Here is a 24,310-nt window from a genome sequence, read left to right on the forward strand (position 1 = left end):
AAGTGGAAGAACTGCTGTGAGGAAGAAGCAGCCCCTCAAAATGTAAACACGCTTCACAAAAGCAGCAGCTCCACTGTAAGCTAACTCCTTAAGGAACTGGTCCCAGAGATCCCACACAACTTTATAGCTCCACTGTTGACAAGCACCAAGCTAGAAACAACTCACATGCCCACCAACTAATACAATGGTAAGCATGGCAGGTGTGGGCTTCATACTTGAAATTCTAGCCCACAGAATGCTGAGGCAGGAGGATTAGTGGAACCTTGGTTACATAAGACCCAGTCTCAAAAATAAAGGGGAAACTGAAGACTACTGACACAATAGAATATCATTTAGTTATTTTTATAAACAGCCATGCCAGACATGTTAGTCTATATAATCCCAGCAATTTTGAGACAGAGGTAGAGGAGTACCAGGAGTTTAAGACATAGTAAATTTGAGGTCAGCCTGGGCTACGTGGACATTATCTCCAACAAAAACAAATGAAAAATAAAACAGGATAAACCTTGAAAACATGTTAAGTGGCAGATGCCAGGTATAAATGCTACACACTCTAATCTTCCATATTCTGAAATGTCCAGAGCTAGCAAATCCACAGAGACAGACGGCAGATTAGTGGTTGCCAGGTACTTAGGTAGAGGGAAAGCAAGGAGTGGCTGCTAATGGACATTGGGTTTCATTTGGGAGTGATGAAAATGTTCTCAAGTTAGATAGTGGTAATGTTTGCTCAATTGTGGGACTACACTAAAAGCTATTTTGTACACATTATAGGATGTATTTTATTACATATGAAATAATTAATAAAGTGGTTACAAATAGCAAAAAGAAGCAGCATTTGAGACAGGGCTGGTGACTTTTCAACTCTACTGTAAAATACAATTATGTAGTGTTTCAAACCCACCCGTCTTGTTTTTCCAGGGCCAGCAGCAGGGCTTCCCTTGACAGATAAGGGTTAAATGTAAAGCAGGTATAAACACGCTTTGAGATACTTCCTTTGGACTTGCAGGCTGCCTTGTGCCCTCTCCCCACCTATTACCGTGCGACTGGCAAAGAAGTTCTCTGCCTTCAGAAGTGTCTTACACACACACACTTCCCTTCTGCTGTGCATGCCACTGTCCTGGAAACTCTGTATCACAACAGTCCTCAGGGCACAGAACTCAAGGAGTGTTTGAGTCTCAGCCACTGAGCCCAATTACTCTATTCTGCCCTGTTCCTCTGGACTTTAGTAACATAGTCACACTGGCAGAAGTCACATTTTGAAAATCTCTGCTTTTCTCCAAATAAACTGCATCCCACTAGGCCATTTACACAGAGAACGTATGGCATATACCACGCATCATTTGGCTCAGATCTAGAGAGTAATTTGCAGTTTCAAAGTGGTTCCATGTTCTGCTATGCCTTAGTGGGCCCGTGGGGGAGGGGTGTTGTAATGACCAAGTTTTTATTTTTGTCATCAGAGACTAGATAGCAACTTATAGTCTCTAGAAGGATGTGGTTGTATGGAAAGCTGAAGGAGCAGAGAGCTGATAGCAGAGAACAGAGGGCCAGGTCTAGAATCCGAAGGTTCCTGATCTATTAGGATAGCTACATCTGGCAATAGCTGATATTTGCAAATGTGTCCTGAAGGTACTAAAGGGTTGTGGTTTTAGCGGTCGTTAATTTAAATTATATTCACACTTAATGTGAAAAGTATTTCTGTATTATTTCTAAGTATGGAATGAGTCATGTCTTTTTAATTAACCTGGTTTCTGGGATACACAAATCCCAATGGTTCCCATGTTACCAAATAAGAGGTTCCTGGGGTTTATACTAGTAAAAAGATAGATGCCCTAGAAAGTAGCAATGAAATCATTTTACTGTGTAGCACTTCTTAAAGGGAAAAGTCAGATGAGGAGTTAAATGATTTTGCACACACAGATTTTATTTCTTGATGACTGCTTAGCTTCATACAGGGCCTAAGTGACTTTAGGTGGGATAACCAGATCTATTTGCTCTGGAGAAACAGGCAGAAGTCCTCCAAGGAAAGGCAGGGAGACAGATGGCTGGCTATTGTGTTACAGCCATTATCTGCTAGGTCATGAGCAAATATTAAGTGAAAAATATACATGTGATTGGTGTGAAAGCATAGCCCCCACATCGCCAATGCAGAAAGGATGGTAACTTCTGCACATTTGTGTTTCAAAGAATGCTATGCCAACATGTTAGCTATCCAGGGTTAATCCATTTTAAACTGTGGTAAAGTGAACATTTGCCCCCATTTTTGACACTACTGTGCAATATTTTGAATTGAAATGGCCAGTAATGGCCCTTTTTTTTATTTTCCATAACAACACAAGCACGAAATTATAGCTGTGCAATTATGTAAACAATGGAAATGCTTCCAGAAGGAATCCTTCCTTTTAAATTTTCATTTTGTGTAATTGTTGGAAGGTTTAGAGCTGTAATAAACAAAATTATTTTACACATTTATCATTCTAAAGGTCAATTATAAGAGAACTAAAGAAGCAGCCCTGTACAGAATGAGTAAGCCAATTTGTGCTGCCGTCACCATATGTTTTCCGTATCACTCATAGTTTTTCCAGTTACTGTGTACATAGCGTTCAATTAAAGCGATTCATTTGAGGGGCTGAATGTAGTTTGTGTTTATAGAACTGTGCTTTGGAGGAGAGGAAACAACACGCCTCTATTTGAATTACCTGATTTTTTGCAAGATCAGTGATAAGAGACAGATGTTCTCACCAGTCGCTTTCTCATAAGCCTGAACCTTGTGATAAGCTGCAAAGCCACAATTATCATCTTACAGTCTAGCTTTCAAAAGCACTCAACATGGAGCTCCTATTAAAACAGGAGAAAATGCCACTGTGTGTCCTACTCACAGTGTGGCAACAGTTCACAGGGTGGTTTCTTTCCAGCAAAAATAAAATGTATCTGCTCCATCCTAGTCAACTTAAAGAATCAAACCTGAGTCCTGTTCCAGACTCCATTTGCCACTAAGCCTGCTGTTTAGTTTAACTTCCTGTTTAGTCTGTTTAGAATGTACGGGAGGGGGGGGGGGAACAGTTCTTGCATCAGACTCACTTGTTTCAGGTAGGATCTAGAATTCCTCAAAAGGATAAAACTTAAAGAACCTAAAGATCTTGTTCCTGATTTTGCTTCCATTTTTTTTCACCCTCAAGTTATATACACGAACTCTAATTGCTTGCTAAAGAGGTTGTTTTAGGGAACTGGTTGCTGGAGCTTTTTCATGATCAAAGAAACTTGCCTATATTATCTCTGGAATATTTTGAAATACCCTTCCTCTATAGGTCATTAAACATTCATTCAACAAGTTATGTGGACTAAACCTATGAAGTCAGTTCTATGAAATACAAATTCTTCCTTTTTGAAAAACACTGTTTGCTGGCAACACTGTTTACTTCTGCATGGTCTTCGAAAGCCTCCATAAAGCATCTATTCACATCTGCATCCCACTGCCTACTGCTCATTAAGGAGGGACCCTTCCCATCTTAGGAAGAGAGAAACATGCTGTTCCAGGGGCGGCCCATAGTCTCTCTCTAACGAGGCCTTGTTGCCCCGTTTCTAGGATTCTTCATGGTGAGAGTTTGAACACAGGAAAATTTCCCAGCAGGGACTATAGTGGTGGCAGCCTTGAGAGAAGGGATCACACAGTGAGGATAACAGTCTCTTTCCCATCACAATCTGTCCTTATGACATTCTCAGGCCAGGTGGAGGTGGTACAGCCACCATGGTGGGTCCGGTGGCATTGCTAACCACTGTTTTAAAAGAATGGTGCCTGTCTCAAACTAAGAGCTGGTGATTATTTTTTAGCAAGAAATTCAGCATCATTTGCTTGTTATTATTATATTGGTTTTAAGGAGTATATTCTGACAAAGGATGTTTTCCAGTATAATTTTTAAGTTTAAAAAAAAAAAAGTGAGTCATTTTGAAAACACTTACTATGCAAGTCATGCTTTAGGGAGGGTTCTACAAAGGGCATGAGGGCTGCCCCTTGAGTGATGGGTGTATGCTAACTGCCATTCTGTCGTATTGATATATAAAGCCCTGTAGGCTGAGAATAAACTATTAGAATCAGGAAGACTTTGTTTTGTATTTCCAGAGATTGATCCTATTACCTTGAGGTGAAGAAATGGATGGAAGAATGATTTTTCTAGTAGGAGTGAATGGAGCTCATCGTGCATGGCCCTCTGTTGGAAACATGGATGGCAGATGCTCTCCTGAGTACCATGTGGCTATTCCTAATTTTAAAGTGTTATCTCAAAGACAGACCCTTTGGACTGCTCCATTTCAGTGTAGATAAGCAAAGTAAGCCAGCATGTGGCAGTAATTTGGCTGACTGGTCATATGGCCCCCTCTTTAACCCCCACATTAACCCTGCCCCAGTGCTGTCTTTGGTGACTACAGCAGAGACACACTTTCCCTCCAGGCTCTGTCTTATGTGGGTGGCAAGTAGGGTAGGCTTGCCATCTGTTATTGTCCCTCTCTTTCCCATCTCTTTGCCCATAGAAGCAGGTTCAGTTGAAGTCACTGGCCCAGGTCCAAGGCCTGGGTGAGCCCTCTGACTTTATCTCAACTACATGTATATCTGCTGCCTTTTGCACCAGTGACAATTTTGTAGTTTCTTCTGAATGTAGTTCCCCCCCCCCAGGTCTTTATGCATATGTACCAATGAAGCAAGTTTTACAAATTATGGTTTCAGCTTGCTAAAGGATTCAGTTCCCAATTCCTAAAAACCTATTCCTGAAAACCATCTTTAAATCAAAATTTTAAATTCCAGTGGTGAAAATGGCTCATTTGAGTTTAGTGTGTACTAAAGATTAAAAAAAAAAAAAAAAAAAAAAAAAACCATAGGCTTCAGGGTTTTAGCTCCTTGTCTCAACAGATGGAATTAACACAAACATAACAAAGCTAACATCATGGCTGTTTGCATTATTAATCTTCAGATGCATGGCATTCTGCTACCTTGCTAGCCAGGTTTGCACGAATCCTTTCATTGCAGCATATGTCAACAGAAGTGTGCTTCCATCTGCTGCTGGATAGCTTGATGCCTGATATTCTGAGACAAGGCCCCAGCACAATGCATACCTCTGTGAGTAATTACAGGTGTGTGGTGAGGAGCCCAGAGCATTAATCAGAGGCTTAATTATGAAAAAGGTAGATCTTTTGTTCCACTCCTGGAGCCTAAGTCTACCACACACTTTCTAACTAGCAGCATCCATCTGCTCAGCCCAGAGAATGTTTGTCTTGGCTGATAGGCACCCTAAAGTGTATCACAGGACATGATTAAAGCAGGTTTAAATATTAACTGGGAAAAAACCTTGGTTCTGGTTTTCCTTCCATTCCTTCCTTTTATATCTCTATCTACTTTATCCATCTATCTTTCTATCTATCTGCCTATCTATCTATCATCTGTCTGCCTCATCTTTCATCTGTAAATCATGTTTATCTGTTCATTTTTGTGTAAAAACAAAAAGTCCACTGAAATGCCATAAGTTTTAAGTTAAAGTGCTTATCATATGTGAACACTAATATATCAACTATTCTGTAGTCATTTGAAGCATATAGTGTTATTTATATAAATTAAATGAATCCGCTACAAGAAAAGTGTCTTTGGAAAATGTTTTGTGAGCATATGTAAGCTGTGTTTAAGAAGACAAATTGTGAAATGAAGTGAATCTCATGAAGGGCTTAATATATCCTTGGAAATCAGCATGTTGCTATGCTTTGCTCTCATTTAGTAGCTAAGTCAGGACTATTTTGAAGGGCTTATTTAGATAGCCACACTGACAGCTAAGGTTCTTATGTTTTGCTATTTACTTGTTATTGATACTAATGGTTGCATGGTGGTAAATCACACCACTAAAGTACTTTAGTGTGGTAGGTTTGATTTATGTATCTGGCTATAATCTGTGTAAAAGAAGATTGTAGTTTTCATTCTAATCCCACTTGTACATGCACACACTCACACAGATGGCTTTAGAAGGGGGCCTGGCCATGATGGTGTGAACACTGTCCTGTGGTGGATCTGATCCGGCACAGGCGGGAATGAGGGACTCGGGGTTGGGGGCCAGCCAGCCCTCCCCAGGAGTCCATTATGGACACAGGATGGAGAGCTGGCTAGGAGATGCTCCTGATGCCGAGCTCTGGCAAATGGCTGTTGTTGGCTTTGTGTTTGCACCTCCTGCACACATCAGATCTGTGGCAACTGCCTGACCTCTGTGCCTCGTGCATATAAGAGCATGACTTCAGCACTGCCCACACTCCCATTTCTGAGTGCCTGAAACTTCCATCCCTTTGCCTATAAGATTCTCTAATAATGTGCTTTAGCTTCTGGACTGAAACTAAAGATGGAGCTCAATTCTTATTTTATGGGTGTTGGTAGATTTTACTTATATGTCTATCTCAGAAGTCCTGTAGCTTGTCCAAGGAGCCCTTTGTCAGGTGGGATACATACAGGACAGATGTTTAGCAAGCCTCAGTACCACAGGATGGCATTAGATAAGTCATCTTATAATTTGTTGTCTCCATTCTCCTTAACAAGAGATGTGTACAGGAACCATTGGAGTTAGGCACCCTTTGCACTCTTTTGCTTAAAAACCTATCATTATAGCTGAGCCATGGTGGTGCACGCCTTTAATCCCAGCAATTGGAGGCAGAGGCAGGAGGATCTCTGTGAGTTTGTGGCCAGCCTGATCTACAGAGTTAGTTTCGGGCAGTACAGGCTCTAAAACTACACAGAGAAACCCTGTCTGGGGCAGGGGGCGGGGGATCACTATCATTGTGCTGTATTATCTTACGGTGGTCTTGCATGTTGTACACAAAGAAACCACTTGGGAATTTTGTTGTTAAAATTACAGTTGTGTTTCCTTATTTTCCTTTTCAGGATGTTTTAAACACTATCATAAGAAACTGTTCACCCCGTTTTTTCTCCCTGGGTTTGCCTGGTTTCTCAATGCTGGTGGGGGACTTTATCACTGCTGCTGCCAGGGTCCTCAGTGCAGACATGTTGTTGGTGAGTATGACAATGTTCAGCATCACAGCTCCTGGGAGACTTCACAATTGCTAACAAGGCTCAGATTTCTCCACTCTAACAGGTGTTGACTCATTAGTGCAATGTGAAACTGGGCTCTCAGAGTAGATATCCTGGCAGCTGATCTGTGAAATTGTAGGATAAGATGACATACTGTTACTAGAAAGGCGTTTCATCAAAAGGCCAAAGTGTGAGAAATCATATCCCCACTAATATGTCAGCACATTTACACGAAAGGGGGGTCTGTCTTATAGACCCTTATTAGTATTTGCCGGTAAACAGCATTATGGACATAAATGTTATAAAGAGAGAAGTGAAGTGTATGTTCAAAGTAATGTGTTGTTGTTTTGTTACATTTAGTTTGGTTATTGTGAATCTCATAGAAAGAATTAGAAGTCTGTAGTCCTTAAGATCAAATCCAGGGCCTCTTGTATGTTAAACTTGCACTCTGCCACAGAGATATACCCTAGCCCTGAAAATAATCCCTTAAAATATTAGAACACTAATTTTCTTCACCAGTAATGAGAATATATTCATATTAATGTGTGGAAAAACTCTGAGTTGTTCTACTAATTCTCCTACTAAATTAGAAGCAAGTGGGCTACTGAGCGCCAGGGGCCACAGGAGGAAATTACTCCCTCCCTTTTTACCTGCACTCTTCAGTCAGTGTCTCAGGACTGTGAGATGACACTTCCACTTAGGTGTAAAGTGCCTTTCCCACTTGTGCTGTATGTACAAACTATTAATCTAGTCCTCAACCTCTGTAAAGACCATGAGTATTCTGTATTTGCTAGGGATTTATACAAAGTCAGTGTGAGTAGTTGCAATGCTAAATTATGACTGATACATGGTTAATTTTTCACTTTCCATTGGGGGGGATGCTTTAGTACTTATAAAATTGATCATTTGTGGTCCTATTTTATGTCCTAATGTCTTCTTATAAGGCTAAATTAGAAAGTAAAGAGAAAGGAAGAGATAATAAGAAAAGGGAAGAATGAGAAAAGGGAAAAATAGAGGAAGAAAAATGTTGAATTTTTTTTAAAGATGTAGCAACTTTTCTCGATGTGATGTTACTGGATTGGGGGAAATCATCCCCAAAGAACCTTCTTGTTGAGGGTTAACTCGTCAAATTGGCACTGAAAAAAAAAATTACAAGGCATAGGCAAGAGAATCATACTTCGTTAAAATTTTATTACCTGCTATGAGTTTTTTTTTCTGTAGAACATGCTACAGCCCTTTATAGGACAGCACCACACATGGTGGGCCCCCTGTAGACGTGAACCTTTTTTTCTAGGTGAACTATTTAACCTTTCAAACATACATTGGTCAATGGACATATTAAAAAAAAATTCAACATTTAAACAGAAATGAAAAATAAAACCACAAGATAATAATTTCCATCGTTAAGAGTTGCTGGAAAGGGAATCCTTGTATACTCTTGGTAGGAATGTAAATCGGTACAGCCATTGTTGAAAATAGAATGACCTCAAAAGATTAATGTAGGTAGAGTTTTTCATCAAGACCACTGGCTCCCAAATAACCACCTGGATAGCTTAGATTTATTTTTAGCTAGCTCTCATAACTTAACCCATTCTTCTTAATGTATATGTTGCCTGAGGCTTGTTTACGTCATCTATGTACTTCCAATGCTGCTTCTTCCGCATCTGCCTCTTGATCCTCAAACTCTGCCTTTCTTCTTCCCAGAATTCTCTCTGCCACCCAAATCCTACCTAGCTATTTGCCATTTAGTTTTTTTTTTTTATTAAACCAATCACAGTGACATATATTCATTCACACAGTGTAAAGGAATACTCCACAGATTAATAAAGCCATTAAGTGATCTGATAATTCTACTGAGATGTGTGGAAGTACAATCCACATATGAAAAGGTGAGCTGCCTCTCATGCTCACTGCAGCATTATTCCCAGTTAGCAAGTTAGAGTAACAACTTACAGAGTGTATATGTGGATGAACAAATGTGACACATATAGTAGAATATTCTTCAGCCTTAAAAACAGAGAAATATTGTGTGTTTGACAATGTGAGTGGTTCCAGAGGCTACTTTGCCCGGGAAATAAGCCAGACATGGCCCTGCATCATCTCTGTGATAGGTGAACTCTTAAAAACCAAATGAACAGAAACAAAGAGTAGTCTGGTGTTTGCTAAAGGCTGGGGAGTAAATAGGGTAATGTGTTACGGGCAAGTTTTCCCGCCGGCCTGGTCCCACAGCCTTGCCAGCCCCAAATAACACACAGAGCCTCTGTATTAGTTATAAATCTGTTGGCCAGTTACTAGTTTCTTATCGGCTAGCTCTGTCTTAAATATTAACCCATTTCTATTAACCTAAGTATTTCCACGTGGTCTCATCTTACCAGAGAGAAGATCTGGTGTCTTACTTTCTTGGTCCTACATATTAAATCTACTCATTTGTTCTCCCTGAATTCTCCTTGTCTCCTAGTCCTGCCTATCTTGCTTTTCTATTGGCCAACATTGCTTTATTCATTAGCCAATAAGAAAAACATATTTACAGGATGACATCTCCCATCAATATTGGTCAATGTAGAAAGTTTTGGTAAGTTTTTGAAATCTTCTGTACAAAGTGATAATCATAGTTAAAAATATTGTATTGTAAACTTGAAATTCATCAAGAGAGTGTTCCTCCATGAAAAACAACATCTATTTGAGATGATAGATGGGTTAATTAAGCTTAATTGTAGTTTTAATTTTACAGTGTGTACACTTTTAACTATTTACACAAACATCCATGTGTTGTACCTTCTTAAATCAGTGTTTCTCAACCTTCCTAATGCTGTGACCCTTGTAATACAGTTCCTCATGTTGTGGTGACCCCCCCCCACCATAAAATTATTCTGTTGCTGCTTCATAACTGTAATTTGCTACTGTTATAAATTATAATGTAGATATTTGTTTGATATGCACCCCCCCAAAAAGGGTCACAACCCACAGATTGAGAACCAACCACTGCCTTAAATATAATTTTATCTGTCATACCTCAGCGATGAAGAAAAAATAGCTTTCCCAAATGGTGTTTTAAACAGAGAGAATATGAATATAATGGTTATATGAAGGAGAGAATGATTCTTTGAATTACATTCCTGTGTAAATGTGAGGTTTAAAGCTGTGCACCTGATGAGAGGTGTTTGAATGGAACACACCTGCTCAGCCAGAGTTTTTAGGTATTGCAGTTAATTGGGGATGTGAGGGATCCCTTCTTGGCCAGGCAACTAGGGAGAGAAAGAAGTGTGTGCACAGGAACAGATCACGAAAGAAATCTGGAAGCTTCCACACAGCAGCCATATTTAACAGCCAAAGCTAGAACCAATCCAAATATCCACTGGCAACAGAACAAAAACCATGGCTTGCACATACCATGGAGTACTGTATAGCAGATCACAGCAGGGAGCCCCAGATTTAGATCGTTCTTTGGTTGAATATGGATCTGTGAGGGAAGAGAACAAGAACTATAGCCAGTACCCCAAAGTTAGGTGGTAAGGAAATGGGCAGTTCCAGCAAGGGAGGCTGTCAGTCTCTTTAGAAGGGGTCCCAGACACTCTGTGATAAAAATGTTCATACTGCAAGGGAGCTGTGAGCAGTATCAGATACCTCTGAGTTCAGACAAGATTGAGACTGGAGGTGTCCACTGGGTGTGTACCATGGAGGTCATTAGCCAGAGTACTCACCACACCTGACTTTAGCAAACTTTCACAGTTCACAGTAGCCACTACAAACATTCATATTTAAAAACTAAGCAAAGCATGCATTAGTGACTTTATCCCTGATGCCATGGCTCCATCCCCAACTGCCATCACTCTTCTCCCCGGCTCTCCTTGGATGGCTACCTCCAACGCTCCTCCTTCTGAATGCCCTTGCTTTTTACTCGAAAAATGTTAGGCCATTCTTATTCTCTCTGCTCTGTCTAGATCACAAACTCTGAAATGATTTTAAACAGCCGTGACAGAGCCATTTGCCTTTCTAATTATGAATTGGTCTGTAGACTGGTTTTCATAACACTTGTTTACATCAAATGTTGAGATGTTTTCCATTCCCTGGCAATTTGCCTTTTCATTTAGAAAAAAACTCCCTTGCCTAAACATCCACCAGAAAAATAACCCTAAATAGTTTAGTGCTTCGTACCTAGAAGGAAAAACAGATTCCCTCTCAAAACCAGAACAAAGAGTAAAACATGTTCTTCAAGCTTGCAGCTTATGTAAAGAAACTTGGTGTTTCCCTCCTCGTGTGCAGGTGCCCCGTCCAGAAGCTCTCACTCTCCTCGGTTCCCTTGTCTGTTTCCCAAATACCTACCGGAAGATCCCTCTGTTGCAGTCAGTGCCAGAAATGAGTGAGGTCATCACAGGAACTGAAGATGTCAAGGTACATAACTGAATGTTGAGTTTAGCATCTTCGGCTGGAGTTACATCACTGTGTCTTCCATTCTATGCACTGATCTACTTTCCCCTGACATTTGCTGTATCTCTTGAAAGCTTCAGTAGTTGTTTTCAGAAGTGAGTTGTATGAACTGTGAATATATCACATTCACAGCATATTGCAGTTAGACCTGATAGCTCTGTTCCTCTGGTGTTTTGTTTTGTTTTTTTTTTAATTTCTGTTTATTGTTCCTAGGGACCTTAATTATATAATGAATCATCATTTGTAATAATTCTGTTAGCTTAGTTATGCTGCATTAGTGTGGCAAATGAATTTATAAGAAATAATTCCAATAAGCTAAATATTCAATCCCATTGCTGGCCTGATTAAATGCTACTAATAACCTGAAATTCCAAATTATTTCTTGGGGAATAAAAGTAAGCATTTTTCTTTCTGTCCTCAGCTGACATTTGAAGCAAACAGAAAGTCCCAGCACCAGTCAGTCAATCTGTAACTCTGATTATAATCTGTAATTTAATGTGCAGTATGTAATCCAATCAAAATAAAATGGAGATTTTCCTATCTGGAAGTCTCTCTCAGATGCTTTGCTTGATTTCCACTGGATCCCTAGAAATGCTGTGCTGCAGGTTGGCTCTGTTACCCAGGGAGGCACTTGCTGAGGCGAGCCAAGTTCTTTCTGAAGGAAGGGCTCCCCAACTCCCTGGCCTTTTGCTAGCTCCAGGGTGCCTGTGACATGGTCGGCACATGCGGGAAAGCAACAATGACATCAAATTTTCATTTACTGAATTTTGTGTTTTTAGCATTACCTCATAAATATTTTACTGAAGAATGCTACCGAGGAACCAAATGAATGTGCAAGGTAAATGATGAACAAGAGGTAAACTATGATAGAATTTTTTAAGATGCACATTTATGTATAAATAGTTAATGTTTAAAAACAAATCCTTTCCATTTCTCCTACCCGCAGTGAAATGTGTAGTAAGCATTTTGTCAGAAAGATGCTCTGCTTAGCTACTTACAATGTCATTATTACTTGAGAGAAGAGTAAGATGCAGAGTGAGATGGAGAACACTGTCCTACATAAGGAAATGCAAGATTAGAAATAAATGATGTCTTCAGAAAATGGAGGGATGAAGCAACAGTTCATAAAAGCTGTATGTTTCAGGCAGAGACTCTGAACTAATTTGGCAATGTGTAGAAACATTTGGGTGTTTCTGCCAAGCATCTAAGACTGCTACAGTTTGTGACCAAGATACGCTTTCTAGGTCAACTTTGTGGTAAGAAATCCCTCCCTCTCCGCTCAAGTTGTAGACAAAGCTGGAAGAGCAGCCATCTCTCATTCAATTTCCAACCTTGCTAAGGCCTCTTCAGCCTCTGACAGCTTCATGGCAATTAACATATGTCCTGGCCCTTAGGTACACAGGAAAACAGAGGCCCTAACTTTACTGTCTTGTGAACTCTCCTGATTTAAAGTTTATTAGCTTTTGTATTTTTCTGAACTCCACTTCATTAGATGGATTAGTCCAGTTTTTCTGCCATTTTCAGAAGCTATATGGGCATTACCAGTTTGCTAACATTGAACTAAACTTGGGTATGACATACCATCACCTTGATTTATAGATTCTGGTTTAGGTAGTATTTTGTTCAGGAAGTTACATCCTAAGTCTGTAATTTTCTATTCCTATCATGCCCTCACCCAGTTTGGGTGTTAGGCAAAGGAGCCACAAAACAAGTAACATGTTCTTTCTTCTCCACACTCAGAATGTCTTTTGCAGCAGTAGGATTATTATCCTTGTTTATTAGCAGATCTCACTAGCATAAATGTCCAAGAATTTGTCCATTTCATTTTTGCTGTTAAGTATTTTGTATTTTCTCTGGTTGTAAGGCTAGTCTTATTAGATTTGTCATCTTTGCTTACCTCTCTATATTTGTTTTTATTTATTTTCAGCTTTGGGCTCTTCTATACTCTTTTACTTGTGGTGTTATTCTTTTATTGTTTTTTAAAGATGCATACTTGATGTATTTTTAACTTTTCTCCTTTAACATTTAAGACTAAATGCTTATTATTAGGGGCTACCTTTTCCAAACCTTGCAAGTTTTAATACACACAGTATTTTAAAATTCCATTTTTTTCCTACTTTGCATTATGATTCCTTCCTGGGATCATGAGGGGTTTTTTTTATTAATTTCCAAATATATGGTTATTTCTATCTTTAAAACATTTTTAGACATCTATCTTTTAAATTTTTATATGATTTAGTGTTTTGCCTAGAACTAGAGTTAAGCATGGATGTGAGCTACCATGTGGGTTCTAGAAACTGAATGCTAGTCCTTTGCAAGAGCAACAAGTGCTGTTAACCACTGTGCATCTCCACCCTCTTCTGTCTTTTTTTGTCTCAAGTAATTATAGTATAGATCAAAATGTGTGCTTGATAACTGTTGTTGAAACTTGCTTTGGGACCCCACGGCTAGTCAGTTTTAGCAGATGTTCCGTATATTCTTGAATGTACATAGGGGCTAGAGAGATAGCTTGGTGGTTAAGAGTACTTGCTGTTCTTACAGAGGACTCGGATTTGGATCCTCAGCACCCACATAGGAGCTCACAATCATCTGTAACTCCAGTCCTGGGTGACCCAGTGCCATTTCCTAGCCTTCTTCGGCACTACAAATATACATGCAGCCAAAATATCTGTAAATATAAAATAAAAAAGGAAAATACTGTAATTTAAAGGAGAAAGAAGAAAATGCACATACTGTTCTTTAATCGTGAAGTATATTGTTCTAGATGTAACCTTACAGTGTTTCACGTATTCTGAATTCCTTCTGGAGTTTGTTTTGTTTTTATTAATTTGATCATTTACTGAAAGGTATGTTAAAAACTTTCCACTGTTGAGCCTTAATCTGTTTCCTGGAATTTCTGTCAAAGGCTATAATGTTATTAGTTGCATAGGCATTTGGAATTGTCCTATCTCTGTAATGAGTCAAATGTATTTATTTGTATATGGTCCTTTCTATTTCTATGGGTAGTTTGTTTTATTTTAGAGATCACTTTACCTGCTCCTGATTTCATACTATATAATACATTTTATTTTTTCAAAATAACTTTTCTGTATTGTTTTACAATGCCTTTCCAAAAGCTGTATGTATCTGGATTTTATGATTGTATAAATTTGTGTGATCTTCGTCTTTTAATAGAAACTTTATTTAGTTCATTTGTATTTGTTATTACCAATGATTTTTTGGGTGTGTTTTTTCATCTTATTTAATATTTTATTTTTAATTGAAACCCCTAAGCATTACTACCCTTTTTCCCACCTCTTTATCTATACTTTTTTATTATTATCATTATCGGCTTGATTTCCATTCAGTTCTCATAAAGTTCGTTCTAGAGATTTTACTATGATTTTTAAAAGTCTGGAAGTTGGTCTGTCTTTACCCACTTCTAAACAATGCCTGTTCTCTACAACGGAACCTGCTTTCCTCTGGCTGTTGCTCCTTTCCTGATCCCTGTGCTAATATCCCTTCTCTGCCTAACTTCTGCATATTAAAATGACCCAGTGACTGGGTCTGGGCCTAGCCTTTCCCTGTGACTTCCTGCATGTCTCACACATTCTAGTCAGTATAGAAATGCTTGTTGACCATTTCCAATTTATTTACCTTGTCTTTTCACGAATTTCTTGCATAGCCAGACTTAGATATTGAATTGCATACTTAATACCTCAAGTCAGCTGTCTTAACATGCAAGTGTAACACAGCCATAACTGAATCTTCTAGTGCCTTCTGACATCCCCTAGCCTATTAAGCCTGATGTCCTTCAAATGTCATCTCAAAAAACGAAAATATTTACTCAGGCTTTCAACTCAGAGTCTTGTGGAATATATCTGATTTTTTTTTTTTAAATTTTCTCATGCCAATCAAACCATCTTTGTAATTCCTTTCCCCTAATTTTTTTTTTTTTTTTTTAATGTATGGAAGGAAAGTCACATTTCTTGAAGAGTAGCTTATAGTAACATGGTGTTCAGAAGAAATAACATTAAAATGTGTTTATTTTGAAAGCTACTTTAAAATCAAATATAGTGTTTGTCTTACATTTGAAGTATAGGGTACACTTTGTAAGGGAATTTTCAATAATCTAACATCCATGACTTTTGTTTCTCCTCAAAATTATCTTAACAATAAAATGTAGTAACGGTTCAGAGTCAATTAAAATCGATGACATGGATTGTGGTAGTTAACAGAAAGTCTTCCACTTGTTTCATGAAATATTCAAGTACTAATTAGCATTGGTGATTCTGTTTATCCTGAAAATTGGCCCACTGGAAGTTCTCTACCTTTTCTCTCGAGGAAACTATTCTGTTAGTATACCTATAATTGTTGTTTCTTTGAATAAATAGATTTATTTTGTCATTTTAAAATATATTGAATTTCATGAGTTCTTTCCTCCCTTTGCTTCTCTTTTGAAAGATGCATTGCCATTTGCTCCCTCGGGATCTGGATCTGTGAAGAGCTTACACAGTGTGCCAGCCATCCTCAGGTGAAGGATGCCATCAATGTGATAGGTGTAACTCTGAAGGTATTCCCATTTTTTAATGCCTTTTTGACATTAAGCTTTCTCCCAGTATTTTAGCCAGTTTTAGTTTTAATTAGTCCAGTTTCACAGCTCCCTACATTATAGAGAGACAGTGCTTTAAAAGTCCCATTCTAAGGGCCATGGTAAATATTCTGTGAGGCTGCCAGCAGCTATTGGCAGCCGTTCTTAGATCATTTATAGTCTGTTTGTGGACCAAGCCTGGGCCATTTAGGGCTCTTCTGGTGGCTGGCCATCTTTGCATATAAGAAAGTGAGGTTTCAAGCCGAGACCTGTTTGGCATGACTGAGATAGGAGCCTGCAGCTTCCCCTTGGGAGTCTGGGTGTTCACCTGCTGCCTGGATGATGGCATTTGGGGGCTTCTTCCTTCTTTGCTTTGCTATTGAGAGATGTGCAGTTTGTTGAGCATCACATGAAACTAGAATATTGGTAATCTCTTGATACTTTTTATAGTTTTTGTGATAGCTCCTCAAGGTGAGCACCACAGTCTGTATTTTACCCCAGAAGAAATCAAGTCCCAGAGGAATCCACACACAAGTCTAAGGCAATACAGACTTGAGTGATAGAGCCAGCATGGAAAGTAGATATGTGTGGCATAAAAGACATAATTGAACTTCACTTGTGCAGTTAGGCTGTTTCCTAAAGCAGAGCTTGCATCCCGCCCTTCTTGGTTCCTTTGCTGAAACAGTAGACATAATTAGCACTGTTACTATTAAATTTGCAGAACCAGTGAGTCTCTGTCAGGCGCTGTGCCGAGGGCATTGTGAAAGTTCTTAGTGGCAAGGGAAGTGTTCCCATTTTACCAGAGAAGAAGTGAACTGATAGCAGGAGATGGAAGGAGCTTATTCAGGCTGTAGGAGGATTCAGCTGAATCTGAACTGAAACTCCAAACCATCTGTCCAGTCCCTTCATCCATTTTTTGAAGTTGTCATAGTAACTGTGATCACAGCAGATTTTGGGCAGTTGTCTTTAGACCAGTGGCCTCCCTGTTTGCCCTTTGTGTATTGTCTTCCTTGGGACCCACAGTGTTCTTCATCCTTGGAATGGGACACTATGGATGGTCTGGCCCCTGACTGACCAAGCTCAATACCTCTTGTTCCCCACTTGTATCCTCTACTCCCCATCACCTCATCGTCTAGCCCTCCTGTATAACACCTGGTTGTACCTTAGGAGCTGTCAGGTACCTACCACTGATCCCCTGAAGAATAATGGAAGAATTTGTAAACAGTAATGCCACATGGTACAGTTTCCTCTGGCCTGGCCCTTCCCATCATATTTAATACTGAGAACTATCGCAGGAGTTGAAGTGATACTGCTACCTATACTTAACAGATGAGGGAAATGGACTGACTGAGAGCCTTGGCAGGTCCAACCAGGATGCTTTGGCCTCATGCCTAGGGTTTTATATAACTTCAGTGTGCAGGATTCTGACTTCCAAACCACAGAGGGAAAAATACTGGATATAAGTTGTTGATTTCTATGGGTCTCAACTAATTTTTAAATCCCATTTTCTCAATTGTAAGATGTTTTTCTTTTCAGAAATCTAAAAGTACACATTTAAATTAGTTCCCTAGCTCTATCCTTTACTTGAGAACACTGTTAATAATTTGATGGTATCTTAGACATGAATAGCTTCCTATATAGTATAGAATAGAGATAGAAATTGATAATAATTTGGGGCTAGAAAGATGGCTCATTGGTTAAGAGCACTGACTGTTCTTGCAGAATACCCAGGTTCAGTTCCCAGCACCCACAGTTTGCAACTGTCTGTAACCCTGGTTCTTGGGAATTTGTGACCTTATTCTGGCCTCCTAGGACAGCCAGCATGCACATGGTGCTGGTATACATGCAGACAAACACCCATACATATTAAATAAATTATTTACCTTAGAGGGGTTGATAATAGTAGAGGAATACAATCACAGGTAACAGATTTTCTTCTTTGAATGTTTTTGGATTCTCAAAACCTGCAATTTTTCTGTAATTATGAGGGAAAACATAAGGTACCAGGGAAAAAATACAATTATACAGTTTGCCTTTGCCCTGTCAAAGTGTCCATCATAGTGCCAGGTTGTCCCATTGTCTGTGTATAGATCTAACCACTCTGGCCCACAAGACAGACACCAGCCTTCTCCATAACAGCTCCTGTTCCTAGAAAGCACAAGCTATACTCACCTGTACTTACCTGCTGTACTCATCGTATGCCTTTAGCTCTCTGCCTTTAATTCAGCGTTGGCACGTTGTCAGTCTCTCACTGTGTTAGGTGGGTGGGTGGGTGAGTGAGTGAGTGAGTGAGTGAGTGAGTGAGTGAGTGAGTGAGTGAGAAAGAGTGAGGGATTTCTTTTATCCCTACCACCCTTCATCTCTCTCACTATGTATGCATATGCTACTCCATTGGCAGTCCCCATCTCAGGATCCTTAGCTGCTTCAGAGCCTCTGCTTTTAGGGCACACATACATTGGTGCTCACCTAGAGGGACACCCAATTCTCTAACTGTATCCTTCCAAACACAGCTCAGCCCTCCACCCTACCACTTGCTCTCTTTCCCATCTCTCCTCATTCTTCCCTAGCTTTGTCTTGTCTCCCATAGCTCTTGTTACTTTCCCCTTGTTTGTTTCCAGCTTCTTCAGAACCTTGTTAGCACCCATTCATTCTTCCACTTCCTGTTGAACATGACATATACACCCCACTGTTAGCCCTGCCAACAGTGATAATAATATAAGAACACAGTAAAATACATTACAATCTCCTGTAAAACTGTGGAGGAAATGAAACAGGATAGGATAAAACTGAAGAATAGGAAGGTGTGGACTGCTTCATAGAGATGCTGAAATTTTGTGTGAGGACTTGAACATATAATAGTGCCTGGTACACTAGACCTGGGAACTAAAAATTTGAAGCAAAGCCAGGAGCAAGTACAAAAGACCTAGGACAGAAACACCCAGGGTGCTTGAGGGGTGGGAGGAGGCCAAGTCATCTGGAGTCTAGATGAGGAGGAAGGCTGTGAAGAACCCCTGAATGCTCATGTGATTTAGATTAAGCAGAACAGGCCACCATCAAGCCATGTGCTGTCCATAATAAGGTGTGGATAGCACTGTAGCCTCTAGGTTCTGGCCAATGCTGGAAGCACAGGGAGTCCTCGTCCCATTCAAAGGCTTTGCACATGTTACCTCTGTGACATCCACCTCACAAAATAAACAAAAATAACAAATAAATAAGCAGATAGATAGATGGATGGATAGGTAGGTAGGCAGGCAGGCAGACAGACAGACAGACAGACAGAGTGTCCAGGAGACTTGTGTCTTCAGGCAGTGTCTTAGTTACTTTTCCATTTTTATAAAGAGACGCCATACTGAACGCACCTTATAGAAGAAAGAGTTTATTGGGGTTTACAGGTTCAGAGGGTTAGAGGCCATGGCCATCATGGCAGGGAGCAATACGGCAGGCAGGCATGCCACTGGAGCAGTAGCTGGGAGCTCACATCTTGAGACAGCAGCCATGAGGTAGAGGAAGATCTAATTGGGAGTGGCTTGGGGTTTTGAAACCTCACTCCCAGTGACAGACCTTTTCCAAGGACACACTTCCTAATCCTTCCCAAACAGTCCACCTACTGGGGACCAAGTATTCAAACATACAATCCTGTGGAGGCTGTTCTCACTCATACTGCCATTTCCACTACCTGGCCCCCATATGCTTGTGGCCATATCACAATGCAAACTGCATTCAATCCAACTCCAAAAGTCCCCATGGTCTTTCACTGTCTCAGTACAGTTTAAAAGGTTAAAATTCAGTCTCTTCTGAGACTCAAGGCAATCTCTTAATTGTAACCCTTGTAAATTATAAAAGCAAATGTAATACTTCCAACATACAATGGCACAGAAAATACATTTACTATTCCAAAGGGGGGGGGGGTACAAATCAGGGCATAGTAAGGAAATAACAGAATACTGAAATCCAGGAGAGCAAACTCCAAATCCTGTAGCTCTATGTGAAAGTATTAAATGGCTCTGGCTTTCCAGTTTTACTGACAAGCATATATTAGACTATGAGGGCCATTCTCATTTAAGCTGCCACAGACAATTTTGGGAAATGCATCCAGAGTCATTGAACACACCCATGTCCTAAAGTCTGCTTTTACACATTTCTTAATATGTTACATATGTGTTATTTTATTTCCTTAGTTAGGAAGTCATTTGAGTAATCCCTGTTTCTCTATGTGTGAAATGAAGATAGCATCTTCCTTACAGAACTGTCAGTGATAATTTGTCAATGACAGAATGTGTTACATCTGTGCAGAAGGTTCAGCACACAGAGGACACTCAACTATATACTCTTTTTAAATTTCCTCAAGTTCACAGTAGGATGATTTATATTAGCTGAATACAGAACTTTAAACCTGGGCTTCTAATTTCTGGACAAATGATGGCCACCTTTTTCTACAAATATATAAATTAATGTAGGTAATTCCAAACAATCAGCAGTGTAGAATGATGGAGTGGTCATGTGCAAACGATGTTAATTGGACATAGTTTTCACCTATTGTACATGAGATATGTGTGTAGAACTGGGAAGAGCAAACAGCCCTTTTCTTCCTCCAGAACATACACCTGCTGAGCTGCTCTGTTTACGTGGGGGTTTTGGTTCCTTTTGTAGTTTCCTAACAAGATCGTGGCTCAGGTAGCCTGTGATGTTCTTCAGCTGCTGGTTTCCTACTGGGAAAAGCTTCAGATGTTTGAAACTGCTCTACCGCGAAAAATGGCAGAAGTAAGTCCTTTATCTACGATGCTAAAGCATCCGCATTCCCTTCTTACTAATGTATTTGATATCTAATTAACTGTAGATCCTCAAATAATTGTTAGAGAAGCAACTATTAAACTGCCATGTGAGCCCTGTTTTCAGGCAGTGTTGGCTGGCTCTTCTCAGCTGCAATTCTAGGCACTGTGCAAAGAAGCCTGCAGTGTTCCAGGGCAGAGGCTGATGCTTGGAGAGTTTGAAAGGCAGACACAACCACAACAAAGAGACCTTTTGTAGGTTGTTGGGCTTTATTCACTGAGAGTAATTTGGATGGTGCCAACAAGGAGTAGGCAGCTGGTTTAATGCCTTCCTTGCAGGGCGGGGGCCTGGCTGTTGTGTAAAGCAGTTGTTCCCAGACTAAAGCCCTGGGCCACACTTGCTGCTATGGCACAGTTACTCAGCAGTAATGAGATCAGTGCAGTATTAACCTCTGAGAGAGAGGTGGCCAGGAGAGGAGGCAGGAAGAACAGGAAGTACTCAACCTCAGCTTCTCGGAGGTCTGCTGCAGCCAAGAGGTCTTTGCTCAGAGTGGAGTAGGGACTAGCTCACAGGGACCTGCACACCTGTTCCTGGCAGTTTTTGTAACTGCATTTCATCAAGCAAGCCCTGTTCCTTACCCATCCAGTGAAGACTGAGAAAATTTGATTGTCCCCGTGACAGGTGACATGGAGAGAGAAGGAGTGATGCAGATTCATTTGCTCCCAGCCCTAAATGGACTTCATTGGTTGAGATCACTTTGTTCTCTCAGAATCACATCAGGAGTCAAAAGTCGTTTTTGACCTGAAGTGACCTGGAGTGAAATAGACCTTTCACTCTCCTTCAGAATGTAAAGTTGGGTTTAGTGTCACTGTGTAATTACCCAGACAGGATGCCTATGAGAGGGCATTAATGCTGTGATGTGGGGACAGGAGGTGGAAACCTGCGCTAATTTGTAACAGTAAATTATTTTTGGAAACTTTTTTCCCACTTTACTGGAAATAGAGGACTAATAGTAGATATTATGTGACTATAGAAAGAATTATTTCTTACCATGAGGTCCCAGCAAAGAAGTAGAAACCATTACATGATCGTTATTTTTAAATCTACTACTGTTCCTCAGTGTTCTATCAGCATCCAATGAGTAGGTACCAAGCTGTGTTTAGTTGCAAGGTCATCTTGGGATTCTTAGCATACAGCTTCCAAAGTATCATGGTCTGCTTGATTGGGTTTTATCTTTTATGCAGATCCTCGTGGCCACAATTGCATTTCTTTTACCAAGTGCAGAGTACTCCTCAGTGGAAACAGATAAAAAGGTAAGTGACATGGTTGGTAGCTTTCCCCACAGTAATTTTTAAGTATAAGACAGAAATGGTAACCAATATTACTGATGATGGTTTCATTTATTACATCTTTACATGTTGCCTTTAACATTCTTTCTTATGAAAACCATTTTTGTTTACATACTTACCCTGCATTTATGTGTCCACTGCATATTGAGCAGGAACAATTCTGTTTATTTTTACATGCAGTGGGTCCTAAGGGCTATAGAATGAGATTCTGGATATGTTTCTCCTTCTAGTTTATTGTGTCCTTGCTCCTCTGCCTCTTGGACTGGTGCATGGCACTGCCTGTGAATGCCCTTCTCCACCCTGTGTCCACGGCGGTCCTGGAGGAGCTGCACCCACCCCGGGCTCCCTTGCTGGATTATATCTACAGGGTGAGTCTCCTCTAAGTCTTGGGCTAGACAGTGAACCTTCGGATTAAAACTCACCAAAATGTTGTACATTTTTGTATTTGTGCCTTCTGAAAAAGACCTGTGGAAGGGTAAGTATTTGCAAAGAAATGAATAATTAATGAACAAGCAGAACACATACAGTTGTAGAAAGCCAGTAGTTGCCAAGGTGAAGATACATACAGTTCACATGACTGTCATCTTTAAACATCTGCTATTTAATCGGAATGCCCCCAATCTTCAAGGCATATGATCTCTGCCTACTTAATTTCAAAATGGACTGTTTATATCATAGGAAGGTCTGCAGCACCCAAAGATCTGTTTGTAGCAAAGAAAATAAAAAGCCCATAAGTAATCTCAGCCTTAAACCTCAAGAGGAAGGTGAGGTGGTACATGCTTGTAATCCCAGTGCTTGGAAGCATGGGAGCAAGAGGATTGCACTGAGTTCAAGGCAGCCTAGGTTACATAATGTAACCCTGTCTCAAAACCAGAGCCAAAACAAAACTAAAAGAACGTGAAAAGAAAAAATCCTTAGGATAAGGAGTTAAAAAATCTTAACTTATAAGAAGTGAGAGACTCTAAATCTGTTTTTAATTTACTTTATTTATGCTTTCAAAACCATATTAAATTATCCCTTATAATTTGTGAGTTTACTGATTTAATCTCAGGTTGTGGTCACCCTGCCCTCTACTATGAGAGCTTTCCCACAGCCATCTTTCATCTCTTGGGCTGGTTCCTTCTACCTGTGTTGCCTTTGGAGGATGATGGATTGAGGTGTGTTCAATCACACAAGAACAGAAACCTTTTCACTTATGTTCCGTTTGGCCTGAGAATGTAGGTATTGCTACTGATTTGCTTGTAGTAGAAAGATATTTAAGAATGGGAACAACCCCACATTTTGTCATGTTCCTAAGTGGGAGTCCTGTCTCCCCAGCACTGTGGGGACTGGACAGTTTGTCAGGGGTCAGGAGGTGGTGACATACTAAGTGCCATTCCTGTCTGTCCTCAGGTTCTGCACTGTTGTGTCTGTGGCTCAAGCACATACACACAACAAAGTCACTACACTCTGACCTTGGCTGACTTGTCATCCACGGATTATGACCCCTTCCTGCCTCTGGCAAATGTGAGAAACTCGGAGCCGGTCCAGTACCATTCATCAGCAGACCTGGGGAACCTGCTGACTGTGGAAGAGGGTGTGTATGTCTACAAATATACAGTCTTATGGGCAGGAAGAAGTCTTGTTCATGCTTGTGTTTTGGGTTTGTTTTGAATCTACTTGTTGAAGTCCCAGTTTATAGGGTCTCTGATGGCAAACTGCCTTCCCTATTTCTTCCTCTTTATTCCTGTTATTTTTTTTCCTCCTTTTTTCCCATCTTAAATTATTCACATGCTTTTGTATTACTGAAAATCTCTTGTCTCATACCCATAGAATGCAAAAGAGGGGGGCTCCTTTTTCTATCCTCAAGAAGTTTTATATCTGGTGGGAGAGATAGGACAATACTGGGCTGGTAGCATCCTCAGGATGTCCCATAGGGAAGAATTAAGCTAGACACAGCAAGGAGGGTAGGCTTTAAAGGAGCTCATAGAGGATTCCAGAACAGAAACCCCTCATGAAGAAAGCTGGGAGCTTACTTGCCCCCACTTGGGATGTGTTCCTGCTGCAGACAAGTCTACAGAGCTTGTTAGGACTTGGCTTTTTTGTTTCTTCCTTAGTCACTGCTCCAAATAGGAAGCACCCAATCTAAGCCTTGGGATATGATTC

General features: G+C 40.2%; 1 protein-coding gene across 3 annotated transcripts in view; it reads left to right on the forward strand.

The window, feature by feature from the left end:
- Ralgapa2 (Ral GTPase activating protein catalytic subunit alpha 2) overlaps positions 1-24,310 on the forward strand; it is a 256,297-nt gene that overhangs the window by 131,334 nt on the left and 100,653 nt on the right. For all 3 annotated transcript variants that reach the window (XM_051183228.1, XM_051183229.1, XM_051183230.1), the window contains 8 exons: positions 6,902-7,030; positions 11,312-11,440; positions 12,256-12,314; positions 15,920-16,028; positions 20,697-20,807; positions 22,061-22,129; positions 22,396-22,533; positions 23,558-23,741. In XM_051183228.1, the coding sequence (XP_051039185.1) occupies positions 6,902-7,030; positions 11,312-11,440; positions 12,256-12,314; positions 15,920-16,028; positions 20,697-20,807; positions 22,061-22,129; positions 22,396-22,533; positions 23,558-23,741 (928 nt within the window). The remainder of the gene's footprint in view (positions 1-6,901; positions 7,031-11,311; positions 11,441-12,255; positions 12,315-15,919; positions 16,029-20,696; positions 20,808-22,060; positions 22,130-22,395; positions 22,534-23,557; positions 23,742-24,310) is intronic.

This window comes from Phodopus roborovskii, unplaced genomic scaffold (assembly GCF_943737965.1).
Source record: "Phodopus roborovskii unplaced genomic scaffold, PHOROB, whole genome shotgun sequence".
Classification (NCBI taxonomy): domain Eukaryota; kingdom Metazoa; phylum Chordata; class Mammalia; order Rodentia; family Cricetidae; genus Phodopus; species Phodopus roborovskii.